This window comes from Cryptotermes secundus, unplaced genomic scaffold (genome assembly GCF_002891405.2).
Source record: "Cryptotermes secundus unplaced genomic scaffold, Csec_1.0 scaffold995, whole genome shotgun sequence".
NCBI lineage: Eukaryota > Metazoa > Arthropoda > Insecta > Blattodea > Kalotermitidae > Cryptotermes > Cryptotermes secundus.
In genome coordinates, this window is record NW_019720725.1 from 260,774 (window position 1) to 287,316 (window position 26,543).

A 26,543-nucleotide genomic window follows, 5' to 3' on the forward strand; every position below is an offset into this window, starting at 1 on the left:
GTTTGAAACGTTCTGCGGACGTTTCGGCCCTAATATACTAGCCACGGAGTTGTCTGTATGGAGGATACTACTAATCGCGTTAGACTCAAACACGATCTACGTGGAAGCTAATGTTTAACATTGCTTGGGCTTTCCTGGTAACAATTTAATTTGCATCTCTGTGTATTGACAAGGGTCGACATTGCAGTAGCAACTTTGCATCTCTCTGAAGTGTCAGCCTGGCCCGCGTTAGGCTCATGAGGTCTTTCTTAGCTTTGTGCATGAAACACTTCAGTACCTAGTACTCTTAACTAATGTGGCTGCATATTTTGAAGGACTGGGTTCGAATCTCCAACAGGAGCCCATCTGATGTGTTTCGTGATTTTTCTCACCTTTGTAGCGTAGTTGGTTTAGGCACACTGCTACAAGCCGGAAGGTCGCGAGTTCGATTTTCAATGGGCTCACTGGGGTTTTTTTTCAATTGACATAATCCTTCCAGCCTTGCTATGGTGCTGGGTTCGACTCAGCCTCTAACGGAAATGAGTACCAAGAATCTTCCTGGGGGGGTTAAGGGCGGTCGGCGCGGAAGACTGGCAACCTCACCGCCATCTGTGAGCCGATTGTCTAGGACAGTGCTTCTCAACCGACGTGCCGCGGCCCGATACCGGGCCCTGGCATCAATTATACCGGGCCCTCCTCTTATAGAAAAAAGAATTTACCGGGCCGCGGTCTGTCAAAGGTTGGGAACCATTGGTCTAGAAAATGTGGGAGCCTCGACGTCTCACAACCCTCAGGCTAGGAACACACATCGACATCGGTCGTACGGAAAAATGTCATACTTTCTTTTTTTTTTGCCGTACGACCTCCTTTTCACATTAGATCAACTTTATCCCCACCGAATCGCAGTTTTCATGAAGGAACAACGAACGCTGGACCGAGAGCGCGTACTTGCTATGTGGTATTTTCACAGACGCCGAAAAGAAAAACGGAGGTAGCAGGGAAGATTGCACTGGGTGCATCCAGTCAAAGGCGAGATGAAGTTGTGGTTTGGTTCGACTGCTCTCCGACTGTCGTACGGTAAATGTCTCATGTCGTCACGTACGAAAGCTAAGACTACACTTTATATTCTACTACTTGATGCGGCATGAACCGTACGGACGTCGTACGACCGATGTCGCTGTGTGTGTTCCTACCCTAAGGGCCTCCACCGCGTGTTACAGGCATAGCTTTACTTTTTTTTTTACATTTTTTTCTAGGCATATACTGGGACAGTACTTTAACCCTTTAAGGGATAGTGCTCACTATATACGTATATAAACTGTATTAGCATTGAAACCCTCTGAATTTTCCCTAAACAGCATTAACCGGTTGGTCTCTGTATCGGAGATGTAATGTGTTTCCTGTGAGGTACGGACCGAATCTCTATATTATTTAGATGAAGCCTTATGCTTTAAAGGGTTAAATAATAGCTCAGAAATGTGTCCTTCCGGGTAATTAATTAATTATTTATAATCATTTAATTATGCAGCGTTATACAGACTAATCTTTGCAATCAGGAAAGGATTCTTAAATAAAAAAGTTACACACGACGTTAACGAGCTCTTTTGCCTTCAGTATCTTGAGCCGTTCATAAGCCTTTGTTCTCGTGTTGAACTGGATTAATTCCCGTTTAATATTAATAAAGTGTGAATCTTGCGAGTTGTTGACACTTCTGTACTGTCTCCAGACATACCCGTCCATCCAGTCTCTCAGCCTGTGTAAACTGTGTCTGAAACATCTCAGAAGGTGCGTCATCACATAGTGACGTAGATCGTTGCATAATCGTTAGGAAGTTACCAGACTTGTTTTCGAAAACACGGTAGGAACCAAGATCGCCATACCGCAGTTCTAGTTGAACACACAGGGTCTTTTCTTCCGTAAGGTTGCCCACTTAATGTAACGTGGCCCCAGAGATGTTTCAGGCATACAGTGCTGCATGCTGACATTTTTTGTTTGCCAGCAATGTAGCATGGCTCCCTAATTGACCTGTATCCTCACTGGCCATCTTCTGACAGAAAAAAAAAGAACCTTACCCGAGTATAGAAATTACGAACGTGATCATTTAAGTAAGATTTGAGATTTCCACGGCGGTGGCTATGAATAATGTAGTCTTCTGGGATGTGGCGCCGTGTAGATATTGTGTTAACCGACGTTTCGTAGGAACGTATCGTCTCCATCTTCAGGGTATAAAAATCCGCGAACGAGGAACCAGCGTGAACAGGTGGCTGCAGACTGAGCTACCAGCTACCTCGCTCGCGTATTTTTCTACTCTCAAAATGGAGGCGATACAATCCTCCGAAACGTCGGTTTACGCTAGATGTATCCCAGAAGACGGCATTATTCGTGAACATATAAGAATGTAATACAGTTTAATTATAAGATTCAGGTTTAAATGCGATCGTAAAGGGAGACCACAACAATACATGACGTGGCCGTGACTTGTGTAGCGCTTGCGCAAGAGAATCTTACGGGCAGACAGTTCTACGAATAGGTTGAAGACGTAAGCCTGTCCAGGGTTGCGTAAATTCCGGCCAAACAGCATTTCATTTCGCGACGCTGTCAGTATGTTAGCTTGTCCACCGTCGAGTGGTAGGATCGTGAATGAGTGATGAACTGGAAAGAATTTCTAAGGCACAAAAGAAAATGGTAAAGCTGTTCCTGTAACAGGCCATGGAGGCCCCCACATTATGTAGACAGTCGGCTCACAGATGGCGGTGAGGTTGTCAGCCTTACCCGCCAACCGCCCTTTACTCCCAGTAAGAATTCCTGGTACTAATTTCTGTTATACGCTTAGTCGACCCCAGGACCATGTTGCGGCTAGAAGGATTAGGTCAGTTGAAAAATCCAGTCAGTCAGAGTCACAGAAGCTGAAACCCAGGGCCTCCTTCATCCAGCTGAAGCCAATCTTGGATATTTTGTTGCATGGTTTCAGTCTCTCCAGCTGCCCTCAACTCAGTCTGAAAGTCCTCTTGCTCCTAAATCCCACGCGTCTTTTAAAGTACTCAGCTGTGACCAGCATTTTCCATATTTCGATCCGGATTAGGGGAAATTTGCTGAAGTGCAGGTGCCCACCCCTGATGTAGTGTCGGGTTTCTCCCCTTCCTCCTCGAAACAAGTTATAAATCCCCTGATTTATGGGCAATTTGCTAAGCTTAAGTGCGAAACTTTGAATCAGAGTGCATGTGTAATTGCTGCGTTCAGCTCCTCTGGCCAGCGAGAAGGGCGGTAGTTTGCCATTAATGAAAGTGGCTAACGTAATAAGTCGACAGTGTCGCAGAGAATGACAAGGTCAGGGAGTCGTCTCGCAGTTTATGAAGTCTGCTCTGGAATTACCACTCAACATAAAGTTTCATAACGCCCCGTAGTTCTGCGCGGTGGAGGTAGGAGACGGAGATGCTTGTTTTGGTGCTTATTTAACGACGCTTACCGTGTCGTCGGGTGTGAAAATGGTTAATGATTGTGGAGTAGTCTGTGGGATGGGAATTGGTTCCAGAAACTGAAGTACTCGGAGAAAACACGCCCATGCCAATTTGTCGACTACAGATCCCACATGACCTGACCTGGAATGGAACTCGGGCCGTCATGGGTGTCGGAATTTCATTTATGACGGAGCGGAGAAGCAATGCTTGCTTTGTTGTTACAGCCAGGGTTTTGTGAGACAGGTCTGAACACGGTTATTGTACTAGCTAACACAAGGCCTGTTAAACAGCCGTAAAAAAGGAAGGTCCTATACTTACCTAATTAAGTACTGCGCCATGAAGACGTATGGGGAAGCGGATATATAGATCCACGTTATCTTGACCTCATCACTAGTCGGGGGGGGGGGGAATGGTTAGCTTCACGCACCTGCCGCTTGACTCCCGGGGAAAGAGCCCTCGGTACCCACTGCATAAGAGTATTGTGCTGTCATGTCAAAACTAATTATACACCTTCGTGAAGCGTGCGGTATTTTGGGTTGTAACGCCATGTTCGATGGGGTGGCCGTTTCGGAGGAATATATCGCCTCCATCTTCACGCTGGAAGAGTAAACCAAGCGAGGAACCAGCATTCACACGGTCTTGGGCCACTTTAATATACTGTCCTGGCATTCGCAAGGAGTGACTGAAGAACACTGCAAATGCAACTGGTGAGGATAGCCTGTATCTCAACCTAAATTCGAGTATGATACGTCTCAATTAAAGAGCAGGGAGTGCAGTAAGGAATATGTTTAGTGTTTTGGTGTTAACATCTGACGTTAAATGGTTAAACGCCATGATAGAGAATCCGATACGGACGTGAGGTGAGATGGATTTTCCTCTTGGCGGAAATCGAATCCTGATTTCCCGCACATCGAGCCCTGGGAATGAGCACTGTACTAACTGAGCTATGGGTTCCATTGTTCTCATTTCATATCTGACAAACAAAACATCCTCACTCTGTAACCAGTCAAGTGCTTGTTCCTCGGTGAAGCCTCTAATTTCAAGGTTGAGGTTGTGATAAGGTGCTGCCTGATCAGAGCTATCTTACTTCTCAGGGGGCGCTCACAGGTTAGAATGGAGCATTGGCAGCCATCAGGACTTGAATCCGTGGCTTTGCTGTGAGAAGCCACAATCAGACCATGTGAGTTATGGCAAGCCTCTGTACAAATATATATTGTAACGTGTTTCGTTACTAAAGACGCCGTAGAGATCGTTAATTGGTTTATTGAACAATCTACAAATATCGGCTACAATTAATTATAACACAATTGCGGGTTTCCACACTTTACAAACCCTACAACCAAAGTCTTCACGTACTAATAACGCGGGAGCTATACAGATCTCCCTGAATTACACACTCCAGGTATAACTGTACTACAGCACTCACTAAGTCTCGAAAGCACACAATAAGTCTTCCGCTCGCTGACTTCTGAGTTATCGCACACTCGCAGGCTGCTACCTGGAGAACTGTTGATAACACACTGACTCTCGCTTGCTGCTCAGCCGGCTTTTATTCCGTTCGCTGTTGCTAGGGTGGCCCGCCACGTCACTACTGTGACGTGGCGTATAGCCTAGCAACGCTGTTACCCCTTGGTGACGTCACCGCTGTTGACTCGCGTTGCATAGCTACAAGGTTGCGGGGACTCAGCTCCGCTCGTGACGTCACCGCGTGGAGAGTGGCGGGGTGATGACTCGCCTATTACGCGAGCGCTACGTTACCGCCACGTGCCGCTGGGGAGGTAGGGGTCCTCCATTGCGCTACATGTAACACTATGTTCAACAAATTAACATTTTCTAGTTCCGCGTTATGTCACACTCTTACGTAGCGATATAGTGAGTCTAACGAGGACATGATGCCGCCTTTTGCAACTGACGTTTCGGGTGCTTTGATCTGCAAAGCGAGACACACTTCGCTGTCTTCAGCGGCGTTCTAGAGCTTTTTGTCATGGAATTCTGATCCGTCTGGATATTAATCCCTCTGAAAACAGATTGCAGAGCTTTGAAATATACTGCTGGCTTGTTTCACGTTGCCACTGGAAGCGAGTGCAAATGTTTTGCAGCGTTCCCGTTCGCTGGACGCATCACAGTCCAGCAAACGGACGTAATTATCCAGGATCAATGTTTGTAGCAACACTGTCAGTTCGCAGTAACATACTTTCTGTGTCGAGCGGCGGCACTTCTTGTCGCGTCCCTCCGTGAGGAATGCCTTAATATGGCTGGAAAGAAGACGACCTAGGCGTAGATAGGAGGATAATATTAAAGTGAATCTTAGGGAAATAATTATCCTTATTAAATCGCCCGTCAATAATGCAACAATGTTTTTTAATATAAAAACATCTAAGATATGTTTCTCACTAAAAGAGCCACTTTAATACTTTGCCGTGTTAAAATCATAAAATGTCATTAAGACCCTAAAAGTATAACATATACACTAAAAGTGATCATGAAATTGCTAAAATGTCTCTAGTTTTACATGTTTCTTCTCATTTACAACATGTTTCGGCCGCACATGAGCCATCATCAGGCAATTTTACTTTTGTTTTTCTGATGTTTTAATATGATATTAGGGAACTAAGGTGAGGATGTGGAGAGGATTTTCATGACTCAGAATACGGACCTGGGATTGTAATGGACCTTAGAGTACTATAAAGCAGTGTTTCTCGACCTCCGGGCCGCGGCCCGGTACCGGGTGCGAGCATCGGTTATACCGGGCCGCGGTCTGACAGAAGTTGAAAGGCACTGATATAAAAGGTGCGGAATTTCTTGAGCAGCTGAGTGACTGTTAGCTTCTGAAGAAGGACTTAGCGGCCTCCGTAGTATAGGGGTAACGTTCCCACCTCATGACTCAAAGTACGCGGGTTCAAACCCGGCGGAGGTCGTGGAATTTTTAAGGGCGGAAAGTTTCAGGGAACAAGTCCTCCGGGAGGGACTTTAAGCCGTGGGTCCCATGTCGTAGATTTACGACACGTAAAAGATCCTCATGTCTCTAGGAGACCTCTGAGCAAAATTAGGCAAAGTTTCCTGCCCAAGTAGTTTCCAATGCCTCTGGTAGATGGGGGAAGCATCGGGTACCGAGGGCCGACCTCGTTGGCTGATCGGGGCTAATTGCACACACCAGTACCGGTAGGGTATTGCGACTGGTAGAATATCAAAGGGGGACGTACAATAGACTATTAGTCGCGGTGCATGGGGAAACCCACCCCCTCCAATAATAATAAGGACTTTGTTCTTTCCAGCAATAGACTACGACTTTTGCGTTCCATCCTTCAGCAGAAAAAAAATATAATTCTGAAAGCAAATTGAGAGGTTTAAACAAAATAAATACCATTAATACAACATTAATATTGCAATGAATTTATGTAATAGTGCCTCTACAGCATGTGTGTGAGCACTGCATATACGTGTGATGTTCACCAGCTTTTTGAGATTGATTACTGTATGTATCACCGGCTTTTAACTGCAAATAAAGAACTGTATTTTGCCCCACAGAGTGCATTTATTGGTTGCATATAATTCTCAGAAGACACGCCAATCATTCCTGTTTTCTGTGAGGTACGAACTCAATTTTAAAACGTTACTTAGGCGATTTTCAAGCCTTGGAGCCCTTCAAGCATCATAAAAGCAATTAGTTCCGATCATATGCATTTCCTCAACCAAAATGACGAACGGGCACTGCCTGGGAACCTTCAGAACCAGAGATATAATGTCTCTCACTACCTCCCCACATGCTTTCTCCTCTCTCTTTCAGGCTTGAAGCGGGTGACAAGTGAAGGTAGCATTTTCTGGTCGTAGATCTTGCAGATTTATACGTCGAGTAATAATCAGTCGTGGTAACTTCGTTACCGTTCATAGTGGCCTCCTTCCTTCTGGCTTTCCCCCCAGTATCCTATATGCAGTCCCCTTCTCCCCCATGCGTACTACATGCCCTTCCCATCTCATCCTCCTTGACCTGATCATTCTAATTATTACTTCATGAAGAGTGCAAGTTATGCAGTTTTGACTTTATGATGTGCCTGTGCATTATGAGGATGCCTCGGCCTGGAAACGGGTTTAGACGCAGTGTATGTGATGTGTTCTGTGTTGTGCCGTGCCTTTCCTGACAACGTTGCTTCTGAGAAAGAACCTGTAAAATGTTTTGACAGGAAAGGAAGCAAATTGTCTCTTGTCTGCTGCAGGTCGAGATGCGGCGTGTACAAGCCCTCCTTCAGGATGTTGTGTCGCCCGTGTGATGAGCACCCTCGAGAGAGCGACTTCGGATCAATAGTCACTGCCTTTGTTCCATCCTGTCTACCTGCGTGTACTGGGCAAAGCACCGACCTCGCAGTTTTCTGCTCCCTGAGCTGAACTTACTCTTCGAGCCTGAAGATGGAGGCATTACGTTACTCCGAAACTTCAATGAACGTACTAAACTAACACTTGGCCATTGCCGTGAGATTCTGAAATCTGACTGTAAGATAACTTTGTGATATGAAGCTTTTGCAGCGAATGACTTTTTGACGATCAGGCGTATCAAAATCAGAGTTGGCAATGTTTCGGAATCTGTTTACGCCTCCATCATCAGGACTTGATCCGGTTTTGTAGCCACACGTGTTTATTTAAAACGTTTGATACTCGCTCCATATTGACATGGCTGTTAGCCAGAAAGTACTTAATTGCAGGATAATTTTAAATAATTATTTGGGAGTTTTATCCCATTTGTTTCGTGTACTTGTACACGCATACGCTTTTGACCCTGGGAACGTCTTCCTCGTTTTATCAACGGTTGGCATTGTAATTCGACACGAGCTGGGCTGTAAAGTGGCGCTAGCGCACACACACAGTGAAGTTACGGAGTCCGCGCTGTAGCTAAGTGGTCGGCCGGTGGACGGTTTCTCTGGCTAATTGGTTTGCCTCTCAGCTACCTAGGCTGGTTTCTCATGCATTCGTAATGTAGTTAGAAGAGGCGCGCTGTTGTAGGAACGGTGCGTATTGGGGAAGGGAACTTTGTGTTGAGCTAACGCCTAGTTGCAGCCCATCTGTACGATATAGTGTTGCCACTTCCACTGCGGCCCCTGATCTGCACAACTTAACCGTTTAAAGCACAGGGGCTATTGCATCTATCAACAGCTTCAACATTTAAAAAACTGCATTTTCCCCGCACAGCATATTTTTGTGTTTCGTGTCACGATAAACAAACTTTATTTCCTTAAGCGGCATTAAGCGGCTGCTCCTCATAACGGAGACAGAATGTTTCTGTAGAGTAGGGCTGAATTTTTTAGTATGGAATTTTACCCGAGTGGGTTGACGTAGCAGTATCGCTGTAGACAGAAGGTAGGTAGTCGGTTCGAATCTAAGTCAGGGCACCGTTTATCCTGATGTAGATGTATTTATGTTTTTTTCGGGCTCTCCATGCAAATGAGGTCGGTATCTCGAATAGGTCATGACTGCTTCCTTCCAAGTCTTGTCCAGTTGAGTCATCAGCTCTACCATTTGACACTGTATAGCGGATTTCGGCCAACTGTGGCTCGCGATCCGCCTGTTGATTTCTGAACCTCTAGTGTAGCTCGCGGAAGAAGAAAGAAATATATGAATACAGTATGTCCAGGATCCTTTATGACTTTTTTTTTATTATTTTACCCTGCAATGTCATCTTTTGGCGAGTTGTGGCGTTAAGATTCTTGAAGTTTCAGCTGTGGCTGTCTATAATTTCAAAGCTCAAGCATCGCTGCATCATGTGTTCTGACCTGGAATGTAACAGTACTGTTCTGACGCTCGTCGGAAAATGGCGGTTGAACAGAGAGCTAACATCAAATTTTGTAAGTTTTGAGGTTTTCACGGCGATGACTATGAAGAAAGTCGTCTTCTGGGTTTAGGCGCCGTGTATTCTTCGTTTCGGCCGACGTTTCGNACCTTCCCTTCCTCCTTAGATGCAGAGACCATGGCATCATACACAGCTACTGCTCTCTGCATTCCAAGCCATTCAACTGCTCTGAAGATGGAGGCGATACGTTCCTCCGAAACGTCGGCCAAAACGAAGAATACACGGCGCCTAAACCCAGAAGACGACTTTCCTCAACATCAAATATTGTTTGAAGTTAGGCAAAACAGCCGGAGAAGCGTACGAAATGATGTAAAGTGTGTACGGTAGTGGTTGTTTGAATCGCTCGAACACTTTTCGATGGTATGCTGTATTTCGTGACGGCAGGGAGGACATTGAAGACGCTTCACGTGCATCAAAGCCGAGAACAAGTCGCACTGAATAAAATGTGAAGAAAATGACCGAAATCCTTGCATCAGACAGATGTGTTTCTGCAACACTCATCGAGGAGCTTTTGGGAATACCAAAAAGTACTGTGCATAAAATTTTGACCGAGGTTTTGGGCAAACGGTTTGTACGATGTGAGCGGTTTGTACCGCACGCGCTGTCAGGCGATGAAAAACATGCCAGAGTGGAACACTGCAAAGACATGTTACGGTCGGCCCAAAGTGATACAAAATTTACATAATCGATTGTTACTGGTGACGAGACATGGTGTTTTCGGTACGAGCCTCTCACAAAGCGGCAGAGTGCAGCGTGGTTGAGCCCGAAGAAGCCGAAACCAAAGAAAGTGCGCATGCAAAAGAGTCCAGTAAAGACACTGCTAACCGTTTTCTTCGATTCCAAAGGAATCATTCACAAGGAATTTCTGCCAGAAGGTCAAACAGTGAATTCTGCTTATTATCTCGGAGTCCTCAGCCGTTTGTGGGCGAGAATTCTTCGAATTCGACCTGAATATCGAGAGCAAGGTTCCTGGTCGCTCCTCCACGACAATGCCCCACCCCACAAATCGAAGATCGTGAGCGATTTTTTGGCCAGAAAAGGGATCACAGTCCTTGATCATCCTCCGTATTCGCCAGATTTGGCTCCAGCAGATTTCTGGCTGTTCCCAGAAGTTAAGTTGGCGATGAAAGGAGACCGTCACGACACCATCCAGGACATCCAAAGGAAATGTACCACAGTTTTAAATGCGATTCCACAAAAGGTGTACAATGACTATTTTCAAGAACTTTTCCATCGATTCCAGCTATGTATTGATTCAGAAGGAGACTATTTTGAATAAAAAGAGAGAAATTTTGAAAATAATTAACGTCTTGTATTCTTAATGAACACAGTCCTAACAGAACCTGGACACACTGTGTATATATACATTCGTTTACAAAGGCTAGGCCGCCAAACACTTGCGCCATCCAACCCACGCCTATTAGCGGCTCTCGAACTTGTGAAGATTCCCATATGTGGTTCCTACATCAGTAAGTTTGGCCACCGCTGCTGTGTAGTTCACATACTGACGTCTTAAAATATCCCACAAGAAATAGGTCCTGTTATTTAGATGAACTCCAAGCTTGAAAGGATTGGCAGCAACAAATGTTCAATTGCATCGGAATTCTGCACGACATTTGGGCTCACCCCCACCCCCCACCGCAGTCGTGTGCAGTTCAGAATCTGACTGGATTGTAACTAATGTACCGATTTTATGTGCAACCTGTTGAGGTCACCACTTGTTCTGTTAGTGTGACGCTGTTTCCTCACGCATTTATGACCTAACTAATGATGGTTGTCATACCGTTAGCACTCCTGGGAGGGAGACCGACTATCCTGATGGTAATTTTCATGTTTTTCTTCAGTCCTTCTAGAAATATTCGGGTATAGTACCTCAGGCCATGACTGTTACCAATCCCTCCCGTTCTTCTAGCATCCTAACATTCGACGCTATACAGGGTGTCCCAAGAGGAAAGGTAAATATTCTGGGAGGTCATAGTATCGGTCGTTGTAAACAAAAAAATGTATATGTACATGTATCCTATTCCGGACGGTTTCACTGTGCAGTTCCAAAGCTGATGATAAGAAAGAGACATTAGGTTCTGTTTCTAATACCGGTAAGTATTGTTCAAGTGACAAAGTTAGTACAGTTTACCTAGTTCAGTACATGTCGTGTTGCTCGTTTGTACAGTGTACTGTACAGTGAGATAGCTCCAGCTCGGAAACCGTTCCGAATAGGACACATGTACGTATGCATTTTTTGCTTAGAATGAACGATATTGTGACCTCCCAGAATACTGACCTCTCCTCCAGGGACACCTGTACAGTCTGACTGCTGACAGCCGGATAGCCAACCATTGAGTGTGGTGCTGGGTGCAGTGATGAAGCACCAACATTTTCGTCAATCGCACTTGTCTGTGGAGCCTTGGTGTCCTCTCAAATATTTTTGATGGAGGTGTTTGGATGTGGACGATCTTTCCTAGTTTCCTGGGGGTGGGGTGAGACTGAGTCCACTTGATACGTCGTCAAGTAATTTGCCTATTTTACCAGTTCCGGATAATAGTTGAGCATGGCAAAGTTACTGGAATGAGAAATGGCAGAAGAAACAGAAGTACTCGGAGAAAACCTGCCCAAGTGCCACTTCGTTCACCACAAATCCCACATGACCTGACCTGGGATCGAACCCGGGCTGCCTTGTGGCACGGCCTGATGGCAGTCGACTTCACACACAGAGTTAGGAATATTATCTCGCGGTGACGGAATGAATATCCTGTGGAAAGCTGCCGATGTCGGAGCGAAGGGAGATGTCCAGACGCCTCTTCTGGGATCGAAGTTCGGTTATCCATGAACATTAGACACTGTTGAATCTGTGTGAAATGTTTTGGTTACGCCACAAGACTGTATTGCTGCAGTATTCCTTTCTGCAGTTTACGGGCGCAACTGAAGAGTACCTTCTATTTCGCGAACGTACTTTATTTACTGCAGAAATCCTGTATGAGTAATGACAGAGATTCCGTAAGTAGCCAAATGTTCGTGTACTGCAGCCGTCCTCGCACGAAGGTCTGCTTCCTCTGCTGGACAAATTGAGCTCGCGTAGAAGTCGCGTTTGCATTCCCCTGTGTGTAAATTGACGTGTCATTCTGCAAATGTAGCAGCCAGAAGTTATCACGGTTTCACGTTCGAGAAGTCACTCCATAACCAGGTCACGAGCAGCACTTGTCTTCGTGAGGGAATACAGTGCCTTTTTTTTGGCAAGCCGATGTGCGCACTGCCTGCTTTAACATTCACGAACTCTGCATTTTGCCCCATCAGTGTGATTATTACAGTAAACAGATTATTTCCCAAAATAGTGTTGCATATTTTCTCAGAACAAGAACTGCAGAGCCAGAGAAACAGCCATTGCTAGGTGACGGCTATGGAACTCGCAACACTGGAGTAACTGTTGAAAGCGATGTTTTCTGTGTAGTCCGTGTTGATGCTATATAACGAGGACTATCTGCCATTACGGAACAAGACAGGAAGAGTGTGCTGTGCCGCGTAATTTATACTTCCTGTGTCTGTGACGTTGATGTGGGCGTGTTCTGGTGTATTATGAGGTCGAACATGTTACGTTGGCTATTACTTTCTTTTGTGTGTTCTTGTTCTTCTATCAATTTATTTACATTCATGATGCCTCTTTTTTTTGGCTTTTTCAATCATTTCCATGATTACTGTCATCGGCCGGTACTGATGGTGTTTATTTAGTATGTGTTGGGCAAATGCTGATTCGTCCTTGTTTAGTCTTATGTTTCTTATGTGTTCTTTATATCTTGTTAGAGTTTTACCAGTTTGGCCGATGTATACTTTTTGGCAACTTTGGCATGTTATTTCCTATATCCCACTTTGTTCGTAGGGGTTTATTTCTCGTTTTTCATATATTAGTTTACCTATTGTGTTGGCTGTTTTGAAGGCTATCTTTATGTTAGTGTTTTTGAATAGTTTTGTGATTTTCCGTATGTAATTTCCTGTATAAGTAGAAGTGACCCATTTTGTTCTTTTTCGTCTTTATTATCCGGGTTACCCATCTTTCGCTTAAGTTTGTTATATAGATGTGTGATGTCTTCCTTTCTATAGCCATTATTTAGTGCTATATAAATAATAGTATTTAATTCTTTGTTTTTAGCATTTTCCTCAAGGGGCAGTGTAAGAAGTCTTTGTATCCAATTTTTATTTGCTGGCAATTTTTGTTCTTTAGGGTGGCATGATTTATTATTTATTGTTATGTCTGTCGTTGTGGGTTTTATGTATATTTCCATTTCTATTTGTCCGTGTCTGTTAAATATACTTAAGTCCAGGTAAGCTAAATTTTTTAAACACTTTATAAAAGTTTTAATACCAGGAAGGCTGCTGTGATTGTGAAAAGTTGAATATCGTGTACATTGTGCATTCCAGGCATTATGTGTGTATGTAATTTAGCAATCAGAACACCTATTGTGATGGTGGTTTCCGAATAAGTATTGATGTTCCCTCTGAAGATGATCCGTAAGTGTGTGTGTCTCTCTCTCTTCCTCTCTCTTTCTCAATTCTGAGACAGTAAAATATGGTCACGAGGCACAAGGGACTCGGACCCGAGAGAGACTGCGCTGGTAAGGACCAGCAGCATATACAAAAGACAGACCCGTCTTCTCATCACAGAGGGAGCCCCACAAAAACAAGACCGTAACTGTCAAACAGTAATAAACATCTGGTCATTAGCCTCAGATGGGGCTCGACACCAAGGCTTACTGGCTGACTGACCGTTATTCGCAATGTGACTTTGACTTTGTTTACGGGAGAGACTTGAGACGTTAGTTAGAAGAGTAGGAGGTTGATGTGAGATGGCCGTCAGCCTGCGAGGACGCGAGCCCGGCAGCGGAGGAACGTCCACTGTTGGAAGCCGTTACCAAGCAGCGCAGTGAAGACCGTGACAGACTGATTCGTGAATTGTAGTCACGATTTGTTTTAAGAGTCCAGCAAATCATATTACCAATCCAAACGCCGTGTGTAGCCACTGTCGCGTGGCAGTTGATGGTTGTTACGGAGACGTGGTGTGTTTCCTGTGAATTACAAACTGAATTCTATTTTTAGACGGAGTTTAGCCTGTAACAAATTACCTGACGTCTACAGGAGCTGATGAATTATAATCTGAGGTTACGAATTATCAGTCGTAATAGAAGTTCTCTGTTCAGTTGGGCCGAGCAGAAGGAACAGCCGGACATTTCATTATGCTGTGCTCAGCCAAGTGTCCCGTCGGACATGAAGCCCCAGACTTAAATATTGAGGTTGTGATGATGTGCTGCCTGGTCAGGGCTCTCTCACACCTCAGGGGACTGTGATGGATGAGTGTGAGACAATACTGGAATGGCGATTCGCATGGAGAAACCGAAAGCACTCGAAGAAAACCCCTCCTGCAGTGCAGCCTCCTCTGCCACGAATTTCATATGAAGTCACCCGGGATTGAACCCATGCCTCTGCGATGAAAAGCCAGTGTCTTTCCGCTTGAGCTGTGACACAGTCTCACTTCATTACAGTAATTAAATTAATTTATTTACTTAAAAGTCCTATATTTCATTCGAAGTGCAGGATTGATAAAGGGTTAATTAAAAAGGGGAAGCACAATAGATTATTGAAGGTCGCACTGCAATGGCCGGATTATTGTGGCCCACCCTTATGCATTGATTGATTCATTCAATTGATTTACTCGTTAGGCTGACCGCAGTGGCCGCTCGGTTCGATCTCTCGAACATGGTGATCGAGGTTTCGTATCCCATTGGAGGCATGAATGTACGCGTGTTATCTGTGTTTGTGATGTCCCTTATAGGTAGAGGTCCTGCCATTCACTTGTCCCCCCCCCACACAAGGAGTCTTACCAAGTGTCTTAAACGATGTGCACATTTTGAGAAATTAAGTTTGAATTTGGAGCAAGCCAGAATGCCTCATCTGTGAAGTTGCAAAACAAAGTTTTCACTGTGCTTAACTAACTAAGCACTACCCCATGAATGCGTGTGGGGCTGTGGATGTATATACCCACGTTTCCTTGACCTCGACGCAAGTTAAGAGGTGAAAGGTCAGCTTCACGTCCCAGTCGCTTTACCACCGAGGGAGGGCCCCCCGGTACCCATTGGATAGGAGACTGGGTGAGCCCCAGAACCGATCTGAACTCGAACTCTGACACCTCACTCGTCCAGGCCGTTGCCAGTCGTCATGCCGACTGAGCTATCCCGGCTCCCAATCCGTGAAGCTGTAGAAGAACAATAGGGCGATTCACTTGTTTTGAAGTATATAACTGCTTCTCTGAAGAAACCCGTAAATGCCAAAGGAAGGAAGGGTAGACCCTGGAACATGCCGAAAGGGCTCGAGTTGCCGGTCCGCGGAACATTGATCTTGTTTTGGTCATTCTGTTTCAGGTCGTGGCAGGAATTTTAAATGCTCGGCATTCCGATCTGTAACGACGCAGTTCCTTCTGTACCGCGTGACGTCACAGCGGGCGCGAATGTCTGTTGTGTTTCTGGCGCCCTGGACTTGTATCCGGGAGATGCTAGGTTAGAATTCCGGCCGGGACACGGGTATCCTAACTAAGTGTTTTTTGTGTTCTTGTTCATTTGTTCAAAACGTTGCAGTTTTTGTACAGGCACTGACATGGGAACCTCAGGCAACCCTCCGAGCTGATACGAATCGTCGCATCAATTTTCTGTCGCACAGTTTCCTTATACAGTGTGGGCCAGACTCAGTTAGGCAGTTTTTGATCATTAATAACTATCCAATCCAACAACACACGGGATAATGGGAAAGTACCTTTTGTTGTCGATAGATGGCAGCATCATACGATATGCTGCGAACCAGGTCAATACTCTGCTTACTTAGTGCGCATCGAGGAAACGTCATGGCCGGTAGACGGTTGTGTACCGAGCAGGGTGTAAAATGTGTGCGCCTTTTCTCAGTTACTAACAATGTATCAGAAGTCCAGCGCAGGATGTTGGAAGAGTCTGGACCGCCAGCAGTCCACAGGGACACAATCGTCCGAATAAACAAGCAGTTTGATGAAACTGCCAGTGCTTTGAATCCCAAGCATCCTGGTCAGCCAAGAACTGTCCGAACTGCTGACACACAGGCACGTGTTGCTGCAGAACTGGCATCATCTCCCCAGTAATCGAAGTCTACCCGCCGTTTGTCGGCCCTACTGGACAAGTTCGAGGACAAGTTTGCGGAGAGTTTTGAGTGACATGAAGCTGACACCATACCATATGGCTTATTCATGTTCTTAACGAGGACGACTTCGACAGGCGACTTGAGTTCGCCGAGTTGATGCTGACCAAGTTTCAGGAGAACCCTGACCTTATCCGGAATGTTGCCTGGACTGATGGGGCCAAATTTCACACATCAGGATCGGTCAACAGACACAGCTGCGTGTTTTGGCGGCCAGTGAACCCCAGTGCCACCATTAAATACGATTTCCAGTCCCCGGGAGTGATGGTGTGGGGCGGCGTGACGTACGAAGGACTGATTGGCCCGTTCTTCCTTGAAGGTTGCGTCACGGGGGAAACCTACCTAAAGTTGCTGAGGGAAAGTGTCATCCCAGAACTTCAGAGGAGAGAGAACTTTGATGAACTGTGGTGGCAGCAAGATGGGGCCCCACCACACTTCGCCAATATTGTTCGGGCGTTCTTGCATCAAGTTTTTCCTCAACGCTGGATTGGCCGTCGAGGGCCTGTGGAATGGCCAGCCCGATCACCCGACATCACCACACCAGACTTTTTCCTTTTAGGTTACCTCAAACACAAGGTGTACGCTAATCCCATTGACAGTGTGAAACATCTGCGTGAGGTGATTGTTCAGGAGTTCAATAAAGTTCCGGTGAATATGTATAGAAAGGCGTGTGAAAATGTTGCTTTGCGTCTGCAAGCCTGTGTTGACTTAGGTGGTGCCCAGGTTGACCAGCATCTTGAAAATCGATGGCTTATGTGTCTGCGATTCCATTTTTGTAACCATTGCAATTGTTAACATTTATCAATAAAAATAACATCTAATCAAAAACTGCCTAATTGAATCTGGCCCACCCTGGATTAGCAGTTTAAACATGGTGGCGTTTGACGTTATGTTTCACAACTTTAGCACAGTGCAAATCCGCGCTTTGCATGCTGATTACCTTTTGCCGGTTGTCATACTGTTGGATTCGGAGTCATTACTTTCCTCCGAAACGTCGTTTAACTTCCACCAAACTGCACGTCGTCGCATCCCAGAAGATGGTATTGTTTTCAAAAAGCTGACGATGGTTTCAGTGGAGAGTTATTTCGTTTTGATGGGTATATTCGGTGTGGGAGCTGGGGAAAGAAGCGGTTGTGCGTGTGGCAGTACTGGTTACGTAAAGGTAGGGCAGAGGCACTGTACTACTATCGATTATCAGAGTACGCGCAAACCGCATGGCCAGCGAGGCCCGTATGTACGCTTTCCTGGGCCACGGAGCGAAGCCTCGCATAATTACTTGTGGCGCCCAGGGCACTCACATTTCTATGTTTGTCGCTGTCGGTGTACGCCCTCATCTGTCTGTATCGGCCTTATTGCCCATGTGTTGCCACATAAAATATGGAGCTTCCCCCTCAATAATTGTCCCATCGCAGAGTTTCACACGATAGTCATGCTGATGGCAAGTAACATAAACGATACAAAGGCAACATGCTGTTCACGGCTGGTTTGGTGAATATCCGTCAGTTGCTTGGACATACACAGTTTCAGTGTGTTATTTATTGTTGATTTAACGACGCTTCTAGTAGCTTAGGTTCTAGACTCGAATTATAGGACGATCAGTGGATATCGAATTGAAAAGGGCGTAGACGGAGTTCGTCGTGGCGTAAGTTGAGGCGCTTTTAGGGTATTTTCCTGGAGAGAGTGATTATAAGTACGGAGAACTCGGGTCAGGGTTGTTTTCCTCTGGGTCGAGGAGTGTACCCGGGACCTCTCGAATGTGTACTAGGAGCGCTGACAACTTGCCCACAACGTTTAGTGACACACTGTAATCCTGTCTTCCCCACAGAGAGTGCGCATGCGTGCGTTTGTTCGAGGAGAGCAGGCTGAGGTTAAACTCGAAGAGGTAGAGCGTGGAGAAGTTGAAGTTAAGAAGGGAAATCAGAAGAGGAAAACCTTTACTGCCGTCTGGCTCTTGTACTGTCACTCCTCAGTGCTTCTGTGCTCCACTGTGTCCCAGAGACCGATCTGTGGAGTAGCCTCAAGTTATGGCGTAAAGTCTTGAAACATCGTGTATAGAGTTCGAAATGTTCTGGGCCTGAAATGGCTCTGAGGGCGCGTTACGGAACAGAAGGACTGTGCTGTCAACAAGACCCACCAGTATGGCGATTTGGGTTCCAATCGCGCAGAATCCAATCATTTTCTAATTGTGACGTAACAATTTACGTCACTGTCTGTTGATGACGTACCTTAAGAGGTGTGCTAGACACAGCATATTAATTTGCAGCTTCACTGAAACATTAACTTTATATACTGACGCCACGTAAAGAAGACCCATGGATGGTGGGGCTGATTGTGCTCAAGGTTTCCCCCTTTCTCCCTGTTGTATTCCCATGTAGTCCCCCCCCCCTCTGACGTGTGTGAATCAGTACACAGCGCATGCCGCTAGCAAAGATTGTCACGTGGTAAACATGACAAACATTAGTGTATACAGATTGGCTAGACGACTGGAGGGAGAAGCGTCGCAGCTGGAAGGAGGTATGAAGATTGTCGATCCGTTGGACTTCTTTTCGTGGCCTTGTTATACCTTACGTAACTGTAAGTACAGAGACTATTTTTTTATTGTTAGCGGGGTGGGACTAAGTCCCTTGTACTGCGGCCACTTCTGGCCTATTGTACTAGCCCCATATGATAGGTGAGGGTGATTGTGGAGCAATTGGTGGAATGAAGATTGGCAGGGGAAACGGAAGTACTCGGAGAAAACCTTCCCCAGCGCAAGTACAGAGACTAACTCACTATTGAGTATGACAACATCCAGACGGTGTATTTAATTAGCAAGGTCTGCTGCTTCTCTGAGCTTGTGTAGAAGTGGGTTTGTGTTTGAGCCCACACTGTCACTCAGTCCACCAGTGCAGTGGGTAAGCCTGCAGCTCGTGTCAGAATTGCTACTTGCTGGCAACTTACACGAGTTCTCCCATTTTCCCGAATGTTCAATGAAGCGATGCCTGTCTGCATCAATCTTTATTAAGACGAGTGAACTAGAATAGAGACTTCGATTTTTACAGCGAAGGAGCGGCCCTGATTTTCTGCATGAAGTGGAGGTTTTCAACAGTTCAGAAATATCGCAATACCCGACCGGGGTTACGTTCACCTTGACTCCTGGGTTCGCTTTCTGTAAGTACCGGGTTCGGATATCGACACTCTAGCGAAAGCGTACGTCTAGATTTCAAGCGAAGAGTGGCACACAACATGACGTCACTGTCTCACCCTTGATTACCGTATTTCATAATTGACGATCCATTCGGATTGTTACCCAGAGGCTGACGCCCTTCTAAACCATGCAAACTCTTTTACGTATGCACTTTGTCTGCTGAATGTAAAAAGGTAAAGCTATGCCTGTAACAGGCAGTGGAGGCCCATAGGGCTGTGAGACGTCGAGGCTCCCACATTCTCTAGACAGTCGGCTCACAGATGGCAGTAAGATTGTCAGCCTTACGCGCCGGCCACCCTTTACCCCCAGGAAGATTCCTGATACTCATTTCTGTTAGGGCTGAGTCGATCTCAGGGCCATAATGCGGCTGGAAGGATTAGGTCAATTAAATCCAGTGACTTTCGGACTATGAATATGGTATTACCTTGGTGTTTTACAACAGATATGTTAATTTATTGTGTTACTATATTATAATATAGTCCGTCATGTCATATTATGTAATATTATTTTACACTATATTTTATTTATGTATGGTTTATTTTATGTTGGTACCAGTAGCTAAGATGGCTAATGTAACATTTAGTATCGAACTGTTTCTTTACGATGAGGTGTTAGCCCCACTCCCAATTATTATTTATTATTATTATTATTGAAGGGGTGGGTTTCCCCGTACACCGCGACTAATAGTCTATTGTACGTCCCCCTTTGCTATTCTACTAGTCGCCATGCCCTTCCGGTAATGGTGCTCGCTATCAGCCCCATTCAGCCAGCGAGGTCGGCCACCTCTCTGGCAGTGGTCCTCGATACTTCCCCATATACCGGAGGAATTGGAAACTACTTGGGCGGAAACCTTCGCCTAATTTTGCTCAGAGGTCCCCTACGACACGGGACACACGGCTTAAAGTCCCTCCCGGAGGACTTGTTCCCTGAATTTTTTCGCCCTTGAAAATTCCACGACCTCCGCCGGGTTTGAACCCGCGTACCTTGAGTCATGAGTTGGGAACGTTACCCCTAGACTACGGAGGCTGCTTCCCAATCATTAAGCCGGTTGTCCGCCACTTCTTTTTCGGTATACTCGCAGTTGCACTTACGGATGGAAGGCCTGGGTTCGATATCCGGCATTGCAAAATTTTTCTCTTCTCCACAGCGTCTAGACCGGGAGTCATCCAGCCTTCTATACAATGGGTACAATTAACTTTCCCCGGGAGTAAAGCTGCCGGGCCGTGAAGCTGAGCACTCAGCTCTATCTAGTGCCCAGTTATACCTGCACTCCCCCGTGTCTTCATGGCATAGTGCTTAATTAAGCACAGAGGCAACTTTTACACTGGCAGATGCGCTTCGTATCTGGAGGGTGTTTCCTCCGTGCACTGGAAGGACAGTTCAGTGGAGTGGAGTAACTGCACGTCACTTTCCAGGAGAAAAATTGATAATTTTAATAAGGAGAAATTTGTAATTTCATGCCTCATTTTGGCCGATTTTTGTACGTCAGGAGCTCTCGTTCCCATGAGATCACAGAAATATTTTTGAAACCGTAGGAAGATTAATGAATGATGTAATGGAAAGGATTTGGAAGGAGACGATCCTGGTTTGTTTCAAGGTAATATCGGAGCATTCGCCTGGAGGGCCTGAGGAAGAAGAACATCAGGTTAGCCGATGTCATGGCCGACAGTCAAACCGTGAATCTTTCGAATGTAAGTCAGTAGTGTCACAACGGAAGCCAAATATGTTATATTGTGCATAATACTCGTGTATTATAGAATATTGAGGCTCATCAGTACATGCACCAAGTTTTACTGTTAATCTCTCATTCCTGTAACTAAACCGAAAAACCATAGATAGTGTTTATGATCAGGTAAATGTAACGTTATCACTTAAATAATCACTGTGCCCTGAAGACACATGGAGGAGTGGAGGTATAGCTCCACGCATTCTTAAACTGGGGATTAAATGGAGGTGAAACGTCAAGTTCATAGTTCGGCGTTTTATCATCAGAAAGAAGCCCCTGGTGGCCATTGGATAGTAGGCTTTGTAAGCCCCAGGATTGGTATAAAAATCTCTTACTCCTGCCAGGAAGTGATCCTCGATTACTTGGTCGTCGAGCCCATGGCCTAGTCGCCATGTGTGGCACTGTGAAAAGGAGATTAAAACTGAGATAAGTGCATCACAAAACTCTCATCATTGAAAGGATCAGTTGTCTCTAAGCATTGTAGTCCTGAGTTCATTTACAGCATAAATGCTTCGAGCTGTCTCTCCTCACGGAAAGTGATGTTCAGTGACTGGTCCCGTTTTGTGTCACCAAATGAAGCGAAGAACCCGGCCCGTAGCTAAACACAACTCTCTCTTGGACTCCAAAATAAGATTTCTCTCAGGAGCTGTTATATTTCATGCGAAATCGATTTCTGAAACTTCGGATTTGATCACCGCATTTTGTGCCACGCCCAGGACGTGAAAGGTCAGACAGTCGTCTTCATCGGAATGACTTGATTAACGTACGTGATATCTGTACGTTGCTCTCGTGCGTCGTGACGCCGTCATGTGATAAGTGAGTGCCACCAAGCGGCGAAAGTACGCACTGCGCATCCCTGTAACGTCGTGGAGGCCCATAGGATCCTTGGATATCGAGGCTCCCACATTTTTTCTAGACAGTCGACTCACAGATGACGGTTAGGTTGTCAGTCTTACACGCCGTCCGCCATTTGACCCCAGGAAGTTCCCTGGTACTCATTTCCGTTAGAGACTGAGTCGACCCCACAGCCATAGTGCGGCTGGAAGGATTAGGTCAATTGGAAAATCCAATGACCTCATCGGGAATCCATCCCACGACCTTCCGGCTAGTCGCATAGTGCCTCAACCAACTACGCTACCGCGTGCCCCAATATTCAGGATAGAATCATGAAGATTGAGACAGTATTTGCCTGGAAACGATGGTACTTACACCACTTCCATAATCAGAATGGATTCCTGATGAAGGAGACAGTGTGATCTCCGAAACATTGATGCTTATATTGCCCCTATCGTCTGATTGGAAACCAAAATATAAGCGAATTATGTTTCTACAGTACGTTGGTAGATGCCTACGAGACTGCACGGTGTCATAAGTCAGAACCCAGCATCAGTATTTCCCACTAGGAAACACCCAGATTTTGGGCTGTATTATTCATATGCGTCTGCTCTGCTTCCTACTTGCTGGTTTGTCTTACTTTACGCCCCTGAAGATGGATGCCGTACGTTCCTCCGAAACTCCGTTAAACTTTACCAGACTACGGCGTCACTTCCCAGATGGCATTACTCAGTCATCTCCGTGAGAACCTCAAATAAAACCTGCCGGCAATCGAACCCCGGAGCCGCGGCCTTCCAGACCGTTCCCAGTCTATATACCGACTGAGCTCCTTCAACGGTAAAGCCCTCTTGTTTGGAATTTTCCAGTTTCTTTATTTTTCCCTTTCTCATACTGTGCTTCGTAATATATTATTGTTGGCCGCGCCATAGCTCAACCGGTTAGTTGCCTGCTTCCCACCGTGGCGGCCCAGGTACGATCCCGGGTCTGGTCAAGTGGGATTTGTGGTGGACAAAGTGGCGCTGTGGCAGGTTTTCTCCTAGTACTTCGGTTTCCCCTGCCAATCTTCATTCCACCAATTGTTCCACAATCACCCTCACCTATCATCTGGGGCTGGTACAATAAGCCAGAAGTGGCCGCAGTACAAGGGACTTAGTCCCACCTCACTAGCAATAATATATATATAGTGACGTGGATGGCGCAACGGGAATCGCGCGAAATCTGTGGTCTCGCGAGTGACGTCACATACCTCCACTCCTTCTATCAGTACGCAGCGCTCAGTGGCGCCCCCCTCCCCCGCCGTGACGTAACAACAATACACGTTACAATATATATATATAAATAAAAACGTAAATGTTGGTTTGTTACCCCTCGAAGATCTCCGAAAGTTCTTCGCCGATTGCTTTGAAATTTTGACACAACGTTGCATTCGAANATGAGAGGATAAGAGGTTCCGTTGCGTAACAACGGATGAAACCAAGCGTTTCCCCGGTGATAGACAACAGAAGGCTCATTGTATAGCATCCGCCGAGGTATAAATAGTCCAGCTTGGACAAGAAGCAGCCAGTCTCGGGGCAGATGTCGAGGGATACAGAAGAGAGTCTGGAGGAGTCAGTCTCGGGATAGCTACCGCCGAATATAAACAGTTTCGATTTATTTTCATTTTGATTTAATTATTTCGTGTGACATTGCGTTGGAATTGGACTGTGTCGTTTACCATAGCGTTCATTTCGTGTGTATAGTTTATTTTTCATTGTTTTTCATTTCGTTTTCTTAACTGTTTTCCTTATTTTTCAGTGCAATTGGCGATGGGATTGAGCTGTGTCGATTGATCTGCGTTTGAATTGAAATATTTCGTTAGATTGAGCCACAGCAACGCGTGGCCGGGTACAGCTAGTGTATATATATATACAATATTAATGTTCCCTTTCTCTGTCTGCGACCGTTCCCAAATTCCTTCTAACTCAGTTGTGTCCACTGAACGCTTTATTTCGACCACCTTGGATCCCCAGTTCTTTCTACGTGTCCGTTCCATTTGTTATCCGGTGATAGGTGGACAGTATTTAACCAGTTAACCCCTTTAAGACAATTTCTTATAAATAATATGGCAATCCAGTTCGTACCTCACAGGAAACACATTACGTCTCTGCTACAAAGCCCAACCGGCTAATGCTGTTTCAGGAAACAGTCGCTGTTTATTGTGAGAACCATACGGAACACACAAATAATAATGAAATTCAGTCCGTACCTCACATAAAACACATTACGTCTCCACTGCAGAGCCCAACCTGTTAATGCTGTTTAGGGAAACAGCCGCTGTTTATTGTGAGAACCATACGGAACACACAGATGCAATCTGCGGGCAGGATGTAGAGTTTTAGTGTGTTAAAGTAGATGGTACATGTAGTGACCGCTGGGCTTTGAAGGGATAAGCACTTGACAGTTGTTCATATGGTCTAGAAATTTCCCTCCTTTTATGTAACCGTAATGTTCATTACCGTGTTCACAAAATCATGCAATTCGATCGTGGACCACTTGAATTCAGTTCAGGTTCTGTGTTTAGAGTTGGGCATTCCCAAGAATCCCGACGCCACTCTGCATTCATAGCCGCAATACTCAAGACTGTTTCGTGCAAGAGTGGTGTTTGTCGCAGTGCCTTAATGCGCTCATTTAAATTCTAGTGATTACTATTGACGTTCGTGTTCATGTGACTGGAGTAGCCATTGTTGCTTCGTGCGAACGACAGCTGAAGGAGCTACGCACCGGAAGTCATGTTGCCGTAATCCTTTCCTGCACGATTTCCTGTCCGTCATGTTTTCCATATTGTTCTGAGGGCAGCTTCGCAGTAACATTCAGGCGTATTTCCCTGTTCTACTACAAGCTTCCTACTTGTGAAAGTGGTGTGGGTGTGGCTGTAACATATGGGGCATAGACATAGGGTGTTAGAGAACAGAGTGCTGAGGAGAATATTTGCACCTAAGAGGGATAAAGTGACAGGAGAAGAATAAATGGGACTTAACATGTTTTGTATTTGTTGCCAGTTTCATTAAAATGATGGACTCGAGGATGACATGGGTAGGCATGTAGCAGAGTGAGAAGAGACGTGCGTACAAAGTTTTTGACAGAGAATCGTGAAAGAATGAGATAATTGGGAAGACAAAGACGTAAGTGGCCGGAGGATACTAAATTGAATCTTATGGGAGGGTGTGGAGTGGATTCATCTAGCTCAGGATAGCGACCATCTGCGGGCTGTTGTGAATCTTCAGATTGCATAAAATGTTGAGAATTTTTTTTACTGACTGAGCAACTAGTAGCTTCCAAGAAATATTATGCTCCGTGGTTATAGTTCGAAGTTACGTATCAGCTGAAGTAGTTTAGAAGCAAATCGCCAGAAAGAGAACCCTGCACTTGCACAGAAACCTCAAGTACATACATTCCTGTATGTCGAATCTCGTGACTGTATAGTTGTAGTTGCTTATAAAATTGCATGTAAAATTGACAAAATTAAGATTTCGGGCCGGAACTTCGCAACCCTCACAAGCCATACAAAGCGTAACTATCTTTTTCTTCTTTTCGAGCCAGTACATAAATTAAACTCATACTGGAGATATTTTCACCTTTTGCATATTTTATCTTGGCACGCGGTGGCGTAGTTGGTTGCGGCACTATGCTACAAGCCGAAAGGTCACGGGTTCGATTGCCGATGAGGTCACTGGATTTTTAAACTGACCTAATCCTTCCAGCTGCGCTATGGGCGTGGTGTCCACTCAACCTATAACAGAAATGAGTACCAGAAATCTTCCTGGGGGTAAAAGGTGGCCGGCGCGTAAGGCTGACGACCTCACCGCCATCTGTGAGCCGACTGTCTAGAAAATGTTGGAGCTTGAACGTCTCACAACCCTATGGGCCTTCACTGCCTGTTACAGGCATAGCTGTACCTATTTACCTTTACATAGTTTATCTCGGAAGGTATTTTAACGGATTTCGATTAAATTTCATATTCTATCCGGTGGTGAGGACACTGGCACTTGCATGCGTTTCACTCAGGCCCATGTCGAGCCTTATCTGGGCTCTTGACCAGACACTCAAGCACGACGAAACACTTTTTGCCTCCTTCCGCAGGAGGAGGAGGAGGAGGAGGAGAGGGCCGGTGTAGCAACGAAGTGCCAGGAGAGCCGCACGTGCCTGAAGGCAGGCATATTCTGCTATAGCGATCCCATCCCTGTAACTGGCCGTGGAGGGTCCTACATTATATAGACAATCAGCTAACAGATGGCGCTGAGGTCAGCCTTACGCGCCGACCACCCTTTACCCTCCAAG

The 26,543-nt window shown here is 45.6% G+C and overlaps 2 protein-coding genes across 3 annotated transcripts in view; both read left to right on the forward strand.

Annotated features, from left to right (window-relative positions):
• The window catches only part of LOC111872583 (neurocalcin homolog), a 251,497-nt gene that overhangs the window by 142,387 nt on the left and 82,567 nt on the right, over nucleotides 1-26,543 (forward strand). The window lies entirely within an intron of this gene.
• LOC111872571 (neuronal calcium sensor 2) overlaps nucleotides 18,912-26,543 on the forward strand; it is a 73,729-nt gene continuing 66,097 nt past the window's right edge. Inside the window, exon 1 of the mRNA XM_023866620.2 lies at nucleotides 18,912-19,053. Within this exon, the coding sequence (XP_023722388.2) occupies nucleotides 18,927-19,053 (127 nt within the window). The 5' untranslated portion in view covers nucleotides 18,912-18,926. The remainder of the gene's footprint in view (nucleotides 19,054-26,543) is intronic.